This window comes from Kockovaella imperatae, assembly GCF_002102565.1.
Source record: "Kockovaella imperatae strain NRRL Y-17943 chromosome Unknown BD324scaffold_15, whole genome shotgun sequence".
NCBI lineage: Eukaryota > Fungi > Basidiomycota > Tremellomycetes > Tremellales > Cuniculitremaceae > Kockovaella > Kockovaella imperatae.
In genome coordinates this window covers 515971-531978 of record NW_019028955.1, presented here as the reverse complement: position 1 = coordinate 531978, position 16008 = coordinate 515971, and the positions used below count along the sequence as shown (strand labels likewise).

The following is a 16008-nucleotide window of genomic DNA, read 5'->3' as shown; positions in this document are numbered from 1 at the left end:
CTCTAACAAAAGCCTATCCCGTGATCCCTTCCCACTTCCCTGATTGTTCACCAGGTCACATACAGATACTTCACCGAAAACGCATGCATACGAGTAGACTGACAAGTAGAACCCCCTATGTGGACTTGAAATGAGGAGCATTGAGGAAAATGCCCATCAGAACGCCTCCCAAAGTTCCGGCCACCGGGATGGTTGCAATCCAGGATAGGCCCAGAAGCCCGATTCGATGCCAATTGACAGCTCTCCATGTACCATTGCAGAGTCCCACTCCAATAGTGGCTCCAGTAATACACATCGACGTAGAAACGGGGAGAGAATATGTGGAAAACACCAGGACGGTCAGTGCCGCCCCCATTTCCATCGAGCAGCCGCGGGAAGGAGAATGGTAGGTGATCTTGTTTCCCATGACTAATGGGCTCAGCGGCGTCGATCTCGCGGGACTTACCCTTCATGATGTTATACCCATAGGTTATGAGACCAATCGAGATCATTCCGGACAGGACAGCCAATTGCCAGACGCGGACCGGTGCCTTTGCAGCCGCAGCATTGCCAGTGCTCCAGGCCTCGAAGATGACAGCCCAGGGTCCCACACTATTGCCTGCGAAGATCAGCAAACGTCACTCAGCAAGCTCACCTATGTCGTTGGCACCGTGAGCGAACGATGCAGTGCAAGCGGTGATGACTTGAATGAAGGAATAGGTATGTTCGACTTCGTTGGGATATTTTGTTGCGTATGAGTAGACTCGCTGCATGCGATCGCCTTCAGGGGTACCAGCCACCCCAGTCTGTGCCGCGTGGATGTCATAATGAGAGCCGTATAGCAGTCCACAAACGACCATGGCGGGTACACGCTTCAATAAGACCTTGATATTCTGCCATTCATAGATTGCTCCAGGACCGTACGGATTCTCGTGAAGAGTCCGCATGGCCCAGCCAAGAGGCCCTCGACCTTTGCGTAGTTTGGCATGAAATCGCTCTTGACCTTCGGCCATCAACTCCTCATAGGTCTTGACCTCAGAAGGCATAGGAAGCACTGACTTGGGTAGACGAGGCACACCAGAAAGGTCCTTCTCGTCTTCCTGGCCGATGAAAGTGGCAGGCGTATTGGGGGATTGATCGGAGGGTTCAGGCTTATCCATGTCTGGGTCGTGTTGTTCAACGGCGTAGTCTGGAACATGAGCGTCGTCGTACCCCTCCGGTGGTTGTCGACTCCAGAGCAGAGGACCCATGATGACATGATACCACTTCAGACTGGCATCCTTCTTGATGATTTTTGCGTGCAGATACGGCAGGAAGAAAATCGCAGAGAGAAAAGCGACTCCTCCTCCGGTTCCCAGAATCACAGCAGCCTTCCACCAACCGGGTTTTTTGAGCAGACCCAAACTAGGAGACCCTTTGTAGACGATTGACAGGGTGCACAGACTGGCGGCAAGGAGGAACCAGAAGGGGCTGGTCCAGACGGCCCACTGCACCGGGCGAGCTCGGACATGGACGACAAATTTGATTGTCAAAAAGATCAAGGCGCCAAATCCAGCCGCAATAGTAGGTGCCATGCCCAAACCAGCAAAGATGGCGCCTAAGCCTTTGCCCTTGTTCCAACCCCACTGTACCTTGGAAGCTCCCACAGTGGCCACACCAACACCAGCTACAGCTGAGACCAAAGAGTACGTCGACGAGACGTGAGCCGAGTGGCGGGTGCACCACATGACCCAGGAAGAGGCGGCAGCGAGAGCGCACGTGAAGGCGAGTAGTTGGACGGAAGCATCTCCTCGAAAAGCAGAGTTCGGGATGATACCATTCTTGATCGTGTCCGCGGTTCGAGCGCCGACAGTGATCGCACCGAGCATTTCGAAAACGGTGCCCAAAATCATGGCCCATCGATACGAGATTGACCGAGAGGACACTGCGCTATGTCAGAGAGGGCACCTCACTATCGTGAAACTAACCACTCGTGGCCCATGAATTGCTGACGTCGTCTGTCATGCAGCTGTCAGTGATTACAAGATACATCTTGCACCAAACTGCGAGTTTTGGGTACAGTGGATTGAAAGATCTTGGATGCACTCACTGGCACCATTATTGTACGCGTCCAGCATAGCAAAGCCGGTGCCTATGGCAAAGATATAGTTGTACTGGGTGAGTCTGGGCATCTTGCTGGATGTCTGAGGACTCGGATGCGTGAATGCTGATCGGAGAGGAACGAGCACAAATCAAGTTGGGTATATATAGTTGTGCCACAATGAGTTCTTGGACCACACGAGGTGGGAATGTGCCTGGTCGATCGGTCAATCTTGGCGACGACGAGAATAACCAGTCCCTAGCTTTGCCAAGACTGGGCAGTCTTCTGATACTTGCGCCATCCTGGACGAAAAATGCCCCTACCTTAAGACACGTTTCTAGCTGCCACACACGTTCTTCAGTGGACTCAACAAAAGCTTGCCGCCACCATTTTATTAACTAGTAGCATGACGTTCATGCCTTTCAGCTACCGTTATAGCCCCCTGAGTCTGCTTCCGATCAGTATACCTGCCCTGTCGCCAAGACTCCCCACAAGGATCCGGCCAAGACTATCGAGCGGGGATGTGACGGCAACGGCATTCGCCGTCGATTCTCCGCCTGAAAGACAGAAGGCGGCCCGTTAGTGCTCACTACTCGTCTTGGCTTGAATGCACGTTGGCGAATCCTGTCAGCTGCGGCCAAATGAGCAAGTGTCCCGTACGGGCGACCGACAGACGAGTTTGGAGTCTTGGCTCGCGAAGAATCAAGCCGAGGTCGTCTTCTGATAATCTACAGACTAGGAGCGTGGGTGCATGCACGTTGCACGAGAAGTGGACATGAGTCTACCAGCGCATACCTGATTAGTCGCGCTCAGCAGACCTCGCTTGCCCGTCTTGATGCGCTACTTGAAGGATCGATCTTTACCATTCGCTTGCTGTTCCAGAATGCATGAGAAGTGAGCGACAGCCGCGGTGCTGGACTCGTTCCGCCGAGGCAGAAAGATTTGTCGGGCTTATCTATATACGTCGGGCACGAATCTCGTCGATGAGATAAATACGCGTGCTTGCACCAAGTAATCACCATACTTATCGCCACAGCGTCATGCGATGCTGTCGAGTGCCGCGGTTGTCGCGATGGGCTGCCTTCGATTGACTCGACGCGTCTTCACAATATGGGCAAGACCCCAATCCTGCATGCAAGCTTCGATCCACGCGCTGGCCATGTCAAATCTGCACACGGTCTCGACACCCGCTGTGTTATGCTACCAAGACGCGTCCAATAAGTCAGTGGGATGACGGCAAATTAGGAACACCCGCATTGCGGAAATGATCCGAAAAAAGATCCCTTCCCTTTCCCTAATGTCACCCGCTCGCATCAACATTGCCTGTAGCCCATGTCAACCTGAGACGCGCATGGCTGGTTCGGCTCGAAGGTAATCCAGGGCTAGCGCCGCTCTGAAACATGGAGAACGGACCGGGTTTGAGCGTGTCTCCGTTCTGCTTACCTGGAGAAAGGCCGGGCAGTCACCACGCACAACATGAAGGGCCGCGTTCCCTGTCATCAGCGGAGTCGATGTGCTTCACCTTTCCCGACGCTAGGTCTGATGACCCATGCGATGTCTGTCCGTCTCTGAGAGTACTTAAAGACGGACGACGGAAGGCATTCTGAACATGTCTCTCTCAATCCAACCCAACTTTCTACACTCCTTCATTCACATCTACTCGTCCACGATGCTCTTCTCTATCGCCTTTGCTGCTACTCTCTCTTTGGCATCTGCCACTCCACTCAAGCGTTGGGGAGGAGGAAGTCAGGACACCGGCTGCCTCATCAACGGGATCAGCATCCTTGACTGTACCAATATCAACGTTTCTGACATCCTCAACGGTTTGACGGCGGACCTCTTGAAGCGGGACCCATGTCCTACTTGCGATGGAGGCAGTGGGCAATCATCTGCATGCGAAGTCAACGGTATTAGTCTTTTGGACTGCTCGAACCTCAACGTCGGGGACTTGCTCAACGATCTCGGACTTGACATCCTCAAGCGCAACCCTTGCCCCACTTGCGGCGGTAACGAGCCTCCCAGCCAATCGTCTGCCTGTGTCATCAACGGCATCAGCATCCTGGACTGCACCAACCTTGGAGTCAGTGACATCCTCAATGATCTTGGTCTTGGTGTTCTCAAGCGAGGCTGGGGGGGCCAAGAGAGTCAGGACACTGGCTGCTTGATCAATGGCATCTCGATCGCCGATTGCTCCAACATCAATGTTCAGGATATCCTCAACGATGGCTTTGCCAGTATTCTCAGGCGAGGCTGGGGTGGCCACTCACCCAGCCAAGACACTGCTTGTCTCATCAATGGCATCAGCGTTGGCGACTGCACCAACATCAACGTATCAGATATTCTCAACGATGGCGTTGCGAGTATCCTGAAACGGGACGGTCTTCGACCCAAGCCCAGAAGCAGCACCGGCTGTGTAGTCAACGGCGTGAGCGTGCTGGACTGCACCAATCTCAATGTTGGGGACATCTTGAATGGACTCATCGTCGATCTGCTTTGAAAGAGAACGTAAACATCAGCGGACAATAAGTGGGTGATTCTCAGAGGCTCAGAGGAATAGCTGACATCGTAATAGTTTCAGCTTCTTTCCCGCCTTCGATCTTATGTAGCAATGCCGTCTTCCTTCTTTTTTCGGGCTAGCTCTTTCTTATGCATACAGGTTTGCATCTTTGTCACTATGATACATGGCGACCGGAAGCTGTTGATCGATGCTATCCAACAATAGTATCCGAGATCCTTGTCCAGATGCCCTTTTTTGCGCTGAGACTGACAGAGTCACCGGTGGGCATTCTGCGACCAGTGACTGAGAATCTCAGCACGATACAGTTCGGCAAGAACATACCAAGATCAGCTTCCGCCAGGTCAACCCATTTGGTCTTATTCCAAAACTTGTAACCTGCCCACATGATGAAGAACTGACGGGTCAGGTGATCATCCACTAATAGCAACTCACCACAGGTATCATCATGTAGTTTTGAAAGAATGTTGCGACACTGAAGGGGGACACTAGACGTGTAAGTGACCGGCCAAGATTGTCCTCACGGAATGCCGTCCAGCCTTGGAAGAACACAAAGAAGAAGCTGCCTAGCATACCAAACCATGCGCCATATGGATACAGGGGGGCCTCAACATCAGCCGACGTCAGAAGTCACTGAACTTACCCTGAATGGAAGATCCTCGATTGGGATCCCCTGCAACTTCAGAGCCTTGCGAAATCGAATGTGACAGAGTGAGATGCTGAGAATCAGCTGTGTGGCGTGCGAATCGCTCACCATCCCCAAGTTATGAAAGTGGCTACCCCGGTGATGGTCACGAGCCACGTGAACACCTCTCCGGCGCTTGAACTTAGGTTGAGAAGCGACAGCAGCCCGAACAGATTGCAAAATGCGAGTGCGGCATACGGCACACCCCTCTTATTGATGTGGCCGAGGAACTTGGGGGCTGCCCCAGCCCGCGCAAGAGCGGTGACGCATCGACTGGACACGTAGAGGCCCCCATTGATAGCAGAAACAATCGTCACAATCTGTCTGTCAGCACACGAACGAGAGGGACACGAACAATGAAAGCGTTGACCACATCGCCACCCGCACCCATCCCTGCCCTCGTAAATGCAATCACAAAGGGACTAGACGCAGTCTTTGATGAAGCGTGCAGCAGCCCCTCTGCGTTAGAAGGAATACAAATTGAGAGGAAGAAGATGCCGCCAATGTACAGGATGAGTACCCGCCAGAATACCAACTTTATTGCCTTGGGTACATCACGAGCGGGGTTTGCGCTTTCTCCAGCAGTCAGCCCGATCATCTCTGTCCCGCTGTACAACTGCGAAGCATCAGTGATGTTCTGGTTGAAGGGCCCACCAAAGCAGCAAAGACGAAAATCTTGAATACCCCTTCTACACCGTCTACAAATGCTCCAGGGTCGTGATAGTACCTGAAACCAACGGGTCCTTGAGTCCCAATCGCTCCAGAGGAAATGAGAATCGCGCATAGAAAGAAGGCCAGAATGAAAATCAATTTGGTCGCTGTGATGAAGAATTCTGCTTCGCCAAATGCGAGAACACCCAGATAGGCAAAGAGCAGAAAAACGACCCAGAAGACGAGAATGAAGCCATAATTGGGCATTTTTGAGGGCCAGTAGGTCAATACTAGCAGGTCAGCGTCATTATGGGGCTCGCTCACTCAGGCCCAGATTGTTGTACTCGTTGGCTGACTGTCAGCGAATTCTCTGACGATGGCCTCACCGATAATGCCGAACCACAGGAAACAATAATTCCAACCGAGGCTGAATCCGATGGCTGGGTCGAGTAATCGGCCGGCGTAGTCGGTAAAGGCTCCTAGGTCCTTTGAGCTTGATTGCCAAAAGGCTCTCACCTGACACGGCGAGGTAGCTGGCCATCTCGCCAAGAGACTGCATCACAGCCCACAACAATGCCCCGACTATGCCGAATCCGAGCAGCAGCCCAGCAGGACCGCCAGTGTGGAAGCCATTTCCCACTGACAGGCTTCAGCGACAGGTCCCCATTCCGCGACCTACAGCCTACAAAGTAACCAGGCCCGATGACACCACCTTGTGCCAAGCCATCAGCACCAGGAACTGCGCCTCACAGAGGGTGACACACCTATCGCCATCATCTGCAGGTGACGGCTCTTCAAGGACTGCTTCAGGAGCAGGTTGTAGTCCTGATGGACAGGCTCCTCGACCATTGTGGCCTCATCCTTTGGTTCCGATCCAATGTCTTTAGCACTCATCTCGATGGTCAAAGTCTAAGGCCTCAAGGACCTCCACCTTGAAACTGAATGTGGTAGATTTGTGTGTCCCCACTGGAATGTGGCATAATTTAAGCATAAGATAACGCCACCTGCGTGCTCCCTTTGGCCTCTTTGTCAACCGCCCTCGAGAACTGCTACGTGACGTTCCATGCCGTCTCTCCCAGACTTTCCGGTTTCCGAAGCTCTATTTTATGTACGAGTTGTAGCACTGGCATAAGACCGGTCCCTCGGTTACGCGGCAGGCCCGTCAGTTGCTGGAAGATGAGTAGTGCAGATACAATCCAGGTGTTAGCAGAGCAGTCCTTCCAACTTACTATCGTCATCCGAAGTTTGGTTCCGTGGACAAGTCCAGACACGAGCGAAAGCCCAGGATTGGAGTGGCAGTAGACCAGGTTCTTGGTTGACTAGGTGAGTGATGGCATTGTCTGCCATTTGACACCGCTCCTCACTTCAGTCGGCGGCAAGCCATGGTCGGATTGAGATAGGGTGAAGTCAATAAAAGGGATTGGCTGATGTCGAGGGCCCGGATTTCTCGGCTTTCCTGCCCATGCCTATTTACTGTGTGGTAAGGTAGCCAGACGCTGGGGTTAGCGGGGCTCAGCCCTTCAGCCGGTCTTGTATTTCGAACGAGCCTGCGGTCAACGCAGAAATTTGGGTGAAATCCGAGCGTTGCAAGCAGATACATCTCAATGATTTCGACGAGGTATGCCCTGGGTCTGTGCGAGCTTTTGGTACTTGACAGCGCTTTGCAAAACCATGCCCTCGGAGAGTTGCCCAACGTCCTTTCTGAACAACTCTTGCCATGGCGTCTGATTGACCGGCATCTTGTAAGCGCCCATCTCATCTCGCCGTTTAAGCAGCTCATCCGCAGTGAGCCTGACTTCTGCCCGGCGGAGATTCAAGTCGATCCGAACAACGTCCCCATCTTTGAGATATGCGAGATTTCCTCCAACTGCTGCTTCAGGCGAGGCATTTAGGATGGACGGACTGCCTGACGTCCCAGACTGTCGCCCATCTCCAATGCAGGGGAGCTCTATGCCCTGCTTGATGAGTCGACCTGGCGGGATCATATTGACCACTTCGGCGGCTCCTGGGTATCCCAATGGACCCGCACCCCGCATGATGAGAATGGTGCCAGCTGCGATGTTTTTGTCGGTCTCTATGCGATGATGGTAGTCCTCGGGCCCATCGAATACGGCAATCGGACCTTCGAAAGCCATCGGATCGTCCGGATTGGAAAGGTACTGCTCGTGAAAGGCCGGACTGATGACTGACGTCTTCATTATGGCGCTGTCGAATAGATTCCCTGTCAGATTCAGGAAGCCAGCTTGAGTCACGACTGGCCGCGAGACGGGTCGTATCACGCGCGGATCATTCGGGAAGTCGCCACGACAGTTGTCGCCGATAGATTTGCCAGAGACCGTCAATGCGGATGGATGAGGCAACAGCTCCGCCTCGAGCAGCTCTGCAATGACGGCTGAGGGGAGATCAGCCTCGTTGCGCATGTTTCATACCCACCTGGGAGACCTCCAGCTCGGTGGTATTCTTCACACAGGTATATTCCAGCAGGTTGGACGTTCACCAGGAGCGGCAGGGAATACCCCACTCTCTCCCAGTCGGCACAGGTGAGTTCCACGCCAATATGCTTTGCAATGGCATTTAGATGGATAGGAGCATTTGTCGAGCCTCCTATAGCGGTACAGCACGCAATGGCATTCTCGAAAGCCTCCCGTGTCATGATATCAGAAGGCTTCACGTCGTGCAACACTAAGTCCACGATACGACGGCCGGTCTCGTATGCACAAGCCCCTCGTTCACGATAGACAGCTGGGATAGATGCGCTACCGGGCAGTGCCATGCCCAATGCCTCTGCCAGGGCATTCATTGTGCTCGCCGTTCCCATGGTATTGCAGTGGCCAAGACTAGTTTGTGTGAGCGATGGCCTGACCACATTTCTAACCTTGGAGCCGATGTTGCAACCTCCCTTATCATCTGCGCTTGATCGATCTTGCCCGCGGCCATGGCAGCTCTGGCATCCCAAAGCACCGTACCGGAGCCTACCAGTCGCTGGCCTAGATAACCTGAAAGTTGGCACAGTTGAGTGATGTCGCTCACCATTCAACATGGGGCCAACGTTCATCGCTATGGCCGGGATATTGACTGTAGCGGCCGCCATGAGCAGAGCTGGGGTTCTGACCATCAGCAAGAGTCAGACTAGCCCTCACGTTTTGTCGCATCCCGTCAAAAGGACCACGCCGTCCAGAGGGTAGCCATAGAGCACTTCTACCAAAGACAAGTATGCCAAATTTCGATCCAAGCTGGCAGTTGGTCGTTTGCTGGTCTCTTGAATAGGATGACAGGGAAATTCTATTGGGGTGCCTCCTGCAGCAATGATCCCGTCACGCACACGCTTGGCAAGCTGGACGTGATGCGAGTTGCAGGGTGCCAGATCAGAGCCGGTCTGAGCGATACCAATGATGGGCTTTTTGCGGGAAGTGATTTCTCCCACTTTTGTCGTCAGCTGAGTATACGGTAAACGGCGTACTGGTGAGTCCACCGTTGAGGTACCTCTCAACATAAGCGCCACACATGTCTGCGATATGTCAGCAGGGCCGCACATGGCTCTCACCATCTTCAGGGTCATTCCACCATGCTTTGGAGCGAAGGGGAACTGCAGGTTCAATGCCTTCTGCAGCTGAGGGACCTTCCGCAGGTGCAGTAAAGGACCGAGCCTGACCGAGTCGAACGGGATCAGCATCCAGGCGCTCTGCACGTCCGCATGTACAATCTGCGCAAGGTCCTGACATGATGGATGCAGAAGCAGGACAGTAAACCATGTCTTTGTCTGCGTGGGTTTTCGGTATCGGGCCGATCGGAGTATTCTTGATCCGAAGCTGTAATGGGATGGGGTCAGATGCCTTGCAGTCTGAAGGCAGTGAGAGCGTGGAGCTGTCCGTGAGATTCTGAACTTGTTTGTGACACTGATGTTGAAAGCGCATGATGTGATGATCGATCCGCACTACCGTTCTTGTCCTCTGCGGCGTGTCCTTGTCGTCTTAGCTTCATCTTTGGCGCCGTTGTCATGCACGTCTTGGATGGACCATAAGGACCTTCTCTCTCCAGCCAAAAGCGCATAGGTGCCATTTGAGAGCGGAAGCAAAATTCTCCTCTGCCTGTTAGATGATATGGTCGCAGTTCAATGATGCATCTTCTTCATCCTCGATGGTCGTCGCCCGCATGGTAACCCTAACATGCTTGTGTTGATGCAGCAGACAACATTCAGTGTCTTTTGGAATCCGTCGAATCGGTCATAGTGTGAGATCATTCAATAATCGACCCGGACGGGAACGCCTTTATCATGCCGCGTCTCCACGACCCTCGTCGCCGACCACCGCGAGGGACATACTTGCGCTCATGCCTTCCGATGCTGCTCGTCCTCGTGTTGCTCTCGATCCTTCTATCAGCCCTCTCATTCTTGTCTCGGTTCAAATCTCCCGCGGCCAAGCAGCGACTGGGTTGGCAAGCATGGGAAGTGATTGCAGCTTCAAAGGATAGCGCCGATACTAGTCTCAGCATACCGTTGGATGTATGGGTGAGCCAAGGAGCCATGTCCTTGCATTGACGACAGGATCCTCTTGCGTCTCACGAGACTGGAAGTACGTCTGCCGACCATGTTTGACGCTGAGACTCGCAGTCACAGAGATCACCGTCAAGAGTTGTTATCTTCCGCCACTACTCTTCCCAAGCACCTGTGCGCCAGCGACAACGCCAGAGCTTGACAAGACCAAGGGCAAATGGGTCATGGTGAAAAAAGATCTGAATGCCCAGGCCGGGATCTGGTGAGCAGAAAGGCTCGGCTCGATACTGATGCTAGGTATCTAAACGTGTACTACCGACGCACCCGCCGCCTTGATACGGCGCTCATCACTGACGTTCGCCTTGTGTCGGGGTCCTCCCAGGCCAATAGCTCTCTGGAAGGCTGGACACGAGCCGATGGAGACCTGCATGCGGGCACGTGGCCGAGTCTACCACCCGTATACTTGTGGTACAAATCTTCTGAAGGCACTCCCGTCACCGAGATAGATGTCATCTACGGCGACGCCGACCCCTTTTATGGATATCACAGAGTTGTTGGCGGCAAGGTGACTGAAGCAAAGGCGAAACGATGGGAGAGTGTTGATCTGGCGGTGAGACGAGGAGGATACTCTCCACCTAGAGCGAAGCGCCCAGTATTCAGTAGTGATGGCCGATTCAAGATCATGCAGAGTGAGTGGTAACGCAGCTCCCCGCTGACTTTAGTCGCGGATCTCCATTATTCTGTTGGATCTGGCGGATGCAGGGACTCGGACAAGACGCCATGTGTCGGCGATATTGACACTGAGACCTGGTTGGCGGAGGCTTTGGAGGCGGAGAAGCCTGACCTGGTCGTCTTTTCTGGCGATCAGCTCAATGGCCAAGGGACTTCTTTCGATGCGCGTTCTGTCCTGGCCAAGTTCGCCAAGCCTGTCATCGACCGTCAGATACCTTGGTGTGCAGTCTTTGGTAAGCTGTCCCTCGACGCAGATCCCTGACATTAGGCAATCACGACAGCGAGGTCGATGATGACCGGGAAGAACAAATGCGTACACTGCAAAGTATGCCTTACTCCTTGGCGCGCGCAGGTCCAGCGGATGTTGCTGGAGTGGGCAACTGTGAGCATCTTTGGTCATTTGAGGCTGAAGCTGCTAGACTTGGTGAAAATTCACTCTAGTGACCCATCTCACGTTCACCTCTTCACCCTCTACTTCCTCGACTCCCACGATTACCAACATCGCGTACTGCCATGGACAAAGCCCGAGTACGACTACATCAAAGAGTGAGCCGTACAATTGACGCAAAGCTCATGTGACTCAAGGTCACAGATTGATTGGTACAAGGCACAGTCAGAAGCCATCAAGCCCATCGAGCGCCCGTTCAGACCCGATGGTGCATCAGACTTGGGCAAAATTTGGCGCCGGCGAAACACCCGTCAGATCCGCACTCTGGCCAAGCCGAATGCGATGATGTTCTTCCATATCCCTCTACCGGAAGCCTATGGTCCTGCCGATATCAGCGGGTATGATGGGGACGAGCTCGATGTCGGGGACCAGCTAGACGGTCAGGGCAACAGCAAGCAGAACTCGGGATTCTTTCATGATGCGATAAAAGCTACTTATGAGGCAGAATCTGAAGATGGCACTCCCACTGCAGAAATCAAGGTTTTGAGTCACGGACATTGTCACAACACAGACCGCTGTCGGAGGTCAGAAGGTATATGGTTAGTGAGCGACGTTGAGATTTGCTGAATCTCAGGATGTGCTTTGACGGAGGGTCATCCTATTCCGGTTACGGACAGCTCGGCTTTGACCGACGCGTTCGGATGTACCAATTGTCGGATTATGGTGAAAAGGTGGAGACCTACAAGCGTCTCACGTCAGGCGAGACTCTCGATCATCAAATTCTCGTCGGGAACGGGGCTGCACCGCGTGTCGGTCAAGATCAAGTATAGATCAATGGGTTGTATACATGTATCATACGGTATGGAGTGGCGGGTTGCGACCGGAACATGAGTCTCACTTTTACGTGATCCATGCGATCCGATAATCGGCTTTGAAAATGTGGTCGATGACCGACTGTGCTCTTGGATATCCGACATGTGCGGAATTATTGCCAGTTACACCTGTGGGCAGGACCCCTCATCGGTAGACATCGAAGCACAGTTGCAAGCTTCTCTGAAGAAGATTGCCCATCGAGGACCGGACGCTTCAGGTATATGGATCAGCAACAATGGTCGTTGTGGTGAGTCACCGGCAATCCTTGACGTTGATAAAAGGCCTCGGTCACTGTCGATTGTCGATCAACGATTTATCTCCAGCGGGCTCTCAACCACTGCACTCGCCGGATGGTTTCATACATGCTGTAGTGAATGGAGAGATCTATGATGACGGTTCATTGCGCGACTCTCTTTCTTACCCTTTCAAAAGCCAGAGCGATTCGGAATTAGTTCTGGCTCTGTATCAGCGACATGGTATCGGCTTCCTGTCGCATCTACGAGGTGAATTTGCATTCTGTCTTTACGACAGTAGGCGAGACCTTTTCATGGCTGGTCGTGATCGGTATGGCATCAAACCTCTCTTTTGGCGTCGGGAACAAGATCGAATCTGGTTTGCTGCAGAAATGAAGGCCTTTCTAGGAGCAGGTTGGCGTCCACAGTGGGACGTCGACTCCGTGCAAGACGGTGGCTGGGGCCAGGATACCCGGACAATCTTTCAAGGATTACACAAGGTGAATAGACCAGCTGAAACATGGCTTATTAGCAGCTTCGTCCCGGACATTACATGATCTGTCGAGGGGGTGAACCGGAAATCCGCCCGTACTGGGATTTGGATTATCCCACGGAGCAGTCGCCAGTAGAGAATGAGGATGCCCTGATCCAGTCCCTGCGGGCACATCTCATACAATCGATCCGCCTGCGACTCCGAGCCGACGTCCCCGTGGGGATCTACCTTTCAGGAGGCATAGATTCCTCTGCGATTGCTGGCATCGCTGCCCACCTAGTCAAGACGGAAAAGATCAGTATGGGCTCTGTCTCCGAACAGGTCCGCTGCTTTTCTATAGGATTCGACGATACGGACTTTGATGAGAGTGGTGAGCCAGACAGCACAGAGTCCATCGCTAAAGGCAGAAATTGCGGAGAGAACGGCTGCCTTTCTTGGAGTGTCTTATCACCGCGCTCACATGTCTGAGGCCACTCTTGCGGATCATTTTGAAGAAGCGACATATCATATCGAACATCACAATCACGACCTCAACTACATTGGAAAGTATGCGCTTTCGGCCGTCCCCGGAAAGCACGGCTATAAAGTCGTCTTGACGGGTGAAGGCGCTGATGAGCACTTTGCCGGGTACCCTTTGTTCCTGCCAGACTTTATGCGAGGCCAGCCCGAGGAGGTCGATTTGCGACAGTCGATCAAGGATTCTTATGCTGGTATCGGTGGTTCAGTCGATGCATTTGACGATCCGGATCTCAAGACGCTTGGTCTCACTACGCCAGCCTGCATGGCGGCGTTTATACCGTGGGCAGGTCTTTTCACCCAAGCGCCAAAATCCTCACCAGTTTCCGTCATCGTGGAAAACGTCGACCCGGTGACCAGGTCTCGCATGACTCGCTGGCATCCGATACACTCTGCCATGTACATCTGGACCAAAGGGCATCTAGCCAATCAGTTCCTGAGCTGCTTAGGTGACAGGGTCGAGATGGCACATTCCTTGGAGGCGCGCACGCCGTTCTTGGATCACCACTTGACAGAGTTTGTCAATCACCTCCCGCCTTCTCTGAAGATCAAAAAGGACAAGGATGGATACATCGAAAAGTATGCTCTGCGAGAAGCTGTGAAACCTTTCGTTACCGAGGAAGTGTATAGGCGACGCAAGCATGCATACACGGCGCCAACAAAGTATGCTGTCGGTGGACCGATCTATCGCAAGCTCGAAGAGCTCCTGGTGAGAGAATCAGTAGAGCATCTAGGCTTCATCAGGTGGAGCGTAGTGGAGGATCTGAAGCGGAAAACTTGGGAATTAGAATCCGTCTGGGCATTCAGACAGCTACTCATAGTCGCTCAGTGGGTAGTCATTAGCAAGCGATTTGGTGTGGAGACGCATGCGTAGATAGAACATTCAGATGCATCCTACCCAGAGGCCACATCCGCTCAAAGCCGCCACAGTCCGGCCGAATTCGGCCCGCCCTTTTCAGAGATCAACCCAATGGCCATCGCACGCTCTGTTCATATCAACAACATGACCCGCACTCACAGGATTGCAGTCATCCCTGGAGATGGTATCGGCATCGAGACAGTCGCTGCAACGCTTCGAGTACTGGAGAAGCTATCAGCTCTGGAGAACTTCTCGCTTGACTTGACGCATTTTGACTATGGATGTGAGCCGGTCGAATTGAATGCCTTCGCTCATACCCTCAGCTGCACGGTACAAGTCGACAGGATCGTACACGCCAGAGACCTTTCCAGACGAGCTGAGACCATACGACAGCATTTTGTTCGGTGCTGTTGGAGACCCAGATGTGAGCCGCTTTTCAGTGCCAAGATCTAATACTAGGTGCCGGATCACATTTCATTGTGGAAGCTTCTTCTCCCTATGAGGCAGATCTTCCAGCAGTATGGTGAGAGAGCTGCATGATCAAACTGATTATGCAGTAAATTGTCGTCCTGTCTGTCTTCTGCCGGGCGTCAAAGCTTGTGTCAATACTGCCGCGACCCCGTCTGACTTGGATTGGGTGATCGTACGTGAAAACAGCGAAGGAGAGTATTCGGGGCAAGGGGGACGATCGCACATTGGGACAGTCGGAGAGACAGCTACCGAAGTTGGGATCTTCACGCGCTTCGGATGCGAGCGACTGATTCGATGGGCGTTCGAACTGGCCTCTGGCCGTCCGCGGAAATTGCTCACCCTAGTGACCAAATCGAACGCCCAGCGAAGTGGTCTGGTGCTCTGGGACGAGTGTGCCAATCGTGTGGCCAAAGACTACCCAGATGTCAAGTGGGACAAGATGCTAGTGGATGCCATGACCGTCAGGATGGTGCGCAATCCTGCGAGCTTGGACGTTATTGTCTGTACCAACCTGGTAAGGCGCAGTCGTCGTTCATTTAGGGCTCATTAGGACCAGCACGGCGACATCCTCTCCGACCTCGCAGCCGCTCTGGCTGGTTCGATAGGAATCGCTCCTTCTGCGAATGTGAGCTGTGTCTGGCTGAATGTCTCTGATGCCTAGCTCGTTCCGGACCACTCGGCCCCTGCACTGTTTGAGCCTGTCCATGGTTCAGCCTTTGACATCATGGGCAAGGGCATCGCCAATCCCATTGGGACCATTTGGAGTGCCGCCATGATGTTAGATTATCTCGGCGAGAAGGCTGCTGCTGCCAGATTGGAGCGTGCTTTCAAGAAGGCGTTGGCAGACGGCGCTACCACCGCAGATCTGGGAGGCGAGCTTGACACTGAGGGAGCTGCACAAGCAGTCATTGATAGATTATGAAGTCATCATCGCTAAATAAATTGCCACTGTGCCTCTCAAAAACAACAATCTGAAACAAAAGGAAATTCTCTGAACCCAAAAAAAAAGCAAAAAGTCGCTGGGTTGATTGGTTTCGTCGT

At 53.1% G+C, this 16008-nt stretch overlaps 7 protein-coding genes across 7 annotated transcripts; 4 read left to right on the top strand and 3 right to left on the bottom strand.

Moving 5' to 3' along the window:
* Positions 1–69: 69 nt before the first annotated feature.
* Positions 70–2453, bottom strand: BD324DRAFT_637494 (phosphate permease). The gene is made up of 5 exons (XM_022017016.1): positions 2069–2453; positions 1947–1976; positions 635–1903; positions 446–598; positions 70–408 (listed from the first exon to the last, which is right to left on the bottom strand). The coding sequence occupies exons 1-5, from the start codon at positions 2148–2150 to the stop codon at positions 116–118; spliced, it is 1827 nt and encodes a 608-aa protein (XP_021868591.1). The 5' UTR covers positions 2151–2453; the 3' UTR covers positions 70–115.
* A 1028-nt stretch (positions 2454–3481) lies between these two features.
* Positions 3482–4683, top strand: BD324DRAFT_179207 (hypothetical protein). Its single transcript, XM_022012109.1, has 3 exons — positions 3482–4139; positions 4203–4589; positions 4632–4683. Exons 1-2 carry the CDS (start codon positions 3669–3671, stop codon positions 4554–4556), a joined length of 825 nt encoding a protein of 274 aa, XP_021868590.1. The 5' UTR covers positions 3482–3668; the 3' UTR covers positions 4557–4589; positions 4632–4683.
* Positions 4684–4767: 84 nt separating this feature from the next.
* Positions 4768–6804, bottom strand: BD324DRAFT_653573 (amino acid permease; the record flags this gene model as incomplete). Its single annotated transcript, XM_022018672.1, has 13 exons — positions 4768–4859; positions 4899–4971; positions 5010–5062; positions 5099–5180; positions 5218–5293; positions 5329–5579; positions 5615–5875; positions 5914–6200; positions 6235–6261; positions 6297–6389; positions 6427–6549; positions 6590–6622; positions 6675–6804. The coding sequence occupies 13 exons, from the start codon at positions 6802–6804 to the stop codon at positions 4768–4770; spliced, it is 1581 nt and encodes a 526-aa protein (XP_021868589.1).
* Positions 6805–7511: 707 nt separating this feature from the next.
* Positions 7512–9632, bottom strand: BD324DRAFT_583761 (dihydroxy-acid/6-phosphogluconate dehydratase; the record flags this gene model as incomplete). Its single annotated transcript, XM_022013637.1, has 7 exons — positions 7512–8302; positions 8344–8747; positions 8786–8906; positions 8941–9017; positions 9051–9333; positions 9371–9418; positions 9455–9632. 7 exons carry the CDS (start codon positions 9630–9632, stop codon positions 7512–7514), a joined length of 1902 nt encoding a protein of 633 aa, XP_021868588.1.
* Positions 9633–10031: 399 nt separating this feature from the next.
* BD324DRAFT_637483 (Metallo-dependent phosphatase-like protein) lies at positions 10032–12392 on the top strand. Its single transcript, XM_022017015.1, has 9 exons — positions 10032–10417; positions 10454–10481; positions 10520–10664; positions 10700–11091; positions 11125–11367; positions 11403–11516; positions 11554–11680; positions 11720–12121; positions 12157–12392. The coding sequence occupies exons 1-9, from the start codon at positions 10184–10186 to the stop codon at positions 12350–12352; spliced, it is 1881 nt and encodes a 626-aa protein (XP_021868587.1). The 5' UTR covers positions 10032–10183; the 3' UTR covers positions 12353–12392.
* Positions 12393–12395: 3 nt separating this feature from the next.
* Positions 12396–14546, top strand: BD324DRAFT_637479 (hypothetical protein). The gene is made up of 4 exons (XM_022017014.1): positions 12396–12642; positions 12677–13128; positions 13164–13491; positions 13529–14546. Exons 1-4 carry the CDS (start codon positions 12498–12500, stop codon positions 14509–14511), a joined length of 1908 nt encoding a protein of 635 aa, XP_021868586.1. The 5' UTR covers positions 12396–12497; the 3' UTR covers positions 14512–14546.
* Position 14547: 1 nt separating this feature from the next.
* BD324DRAFT_637472 (hypothetical protein) lies at positions 14548–16004 on the top strand. Its single transcript, XM_022017013.1, has 6 exons — positions 14548–14779; positions 14820–14920; positions 14956–15019; positions 15054–15481; positions 15524–15592; positions 15629–16004. Exons 1-6 carry the CDS (start codon positions 14608–14610, stop codon positions 15887–15889), a joined length of 1095 nt encoding a protein of 364 aa, XP_021868585.1. The 5' UTR covers positions 14548–14607; the 3' UTR covers positions 15890–16004.
* Positions 16005–16008: the final 4 nt, after the last annotated feature.

Bases quoted from the DNA above. Each gene is read 5' to 3' on its own strand.
- BD324DRAFT_637494 (XM_022017016.1), bottom strand. From the start codon at position 2,150: ATGCCCAGACTCACCCAGTACAACTATATCTTTGCCATAGGCACCGGC. The intron at 1,904-1,946 runs GTTAGTTTCACG...GACATAGCGCAG, and splicing joins CAATTCATGGGCCACGAGTG to TGTCCTCTCGGTCAATCTCG. The intron at 599-634 runs GTGAGCTTGCTG...TGATCTTCGCAG, and splicing joins TCACGGTGCCAACGACATAG to GCAATAGTGTGGGACCCTGG.
- BD324DRAFT_179207 (XM_022012109.1), top strand. From the start codon at position 3,669: ATGTCTCTCTCAATCCAACCCAACTTTCTACACTCCTTCATTCACATC. The intron at 4,140-4,202 runs GTCAGTGACATC...GGGGGCCAAGAG, and splicing joins TGGACTGCACCAACCTTGGA to AGTCAGGACACTGGCTGCTT.
- BD324DRAFT_637483 (XM_022017015.1), top strand. From the start codon at position 10,184: ATGCCGCGTCTCCACGACCCTCGTCGCCGACCACCGCGAGGGACATAC. The intron at 10,418-10,453 runs GTGAGCCAAGGA...CATTGACGACAG, and splicing joins GCATACCGTTGGATGTATGG to GATCCTCTTGCGTCTCACGA. The intron at 10,665-10,699 runs GTGAGCAGAAAG...TACTGATGCTAG, and splicing joins AATGCCCAGGCCGGGATCTG to GTATCTAAACGTGTACTACC.
- BD324DRAFT_637479 (XM_022017014.1), top strand. From the start codon at position 12,498: ATGTGCGGAATTATTGCCAGTTACACCTGTGGGCAGGACCCCTCATCG. The intron at 12,643-12,676 runs GTGAGTCACCGG...CGTTGATAAAAG, and splicing joins CAGCAACAATGGTCGTTGTG to GCCTCGGTCACTGTCGATTG. The intron at 13,129-13,163 runs GTGAATAGACCA...GCTTATTAGCAG, and splicing joins TCTTTCAAGGATTACACAAG to CTTCGTCCCGGACATTACAT.
- BD324DRAFT_637472 (XM_022017013.1), top strand. From the start codon at position 14,608: ATGGCCATCGCACGCTCTGTTCATATCAACAACATGACCCGCACTCAC. The intron at 14,780-14,819 runs GTGAGCCGGTCG...TCATACCCTCAG, and splicing joins GACGCATTTTGACTATGGAT to CTGCACGGTACAAGTCGACA. The intron at 14,921-14,955 runs GTGAGCCGCTTT...ATCTAATACTAG, and splicing joins GTGCTGTTGGAGACCCAGAT to GTGCCGGATCACATTTCATT.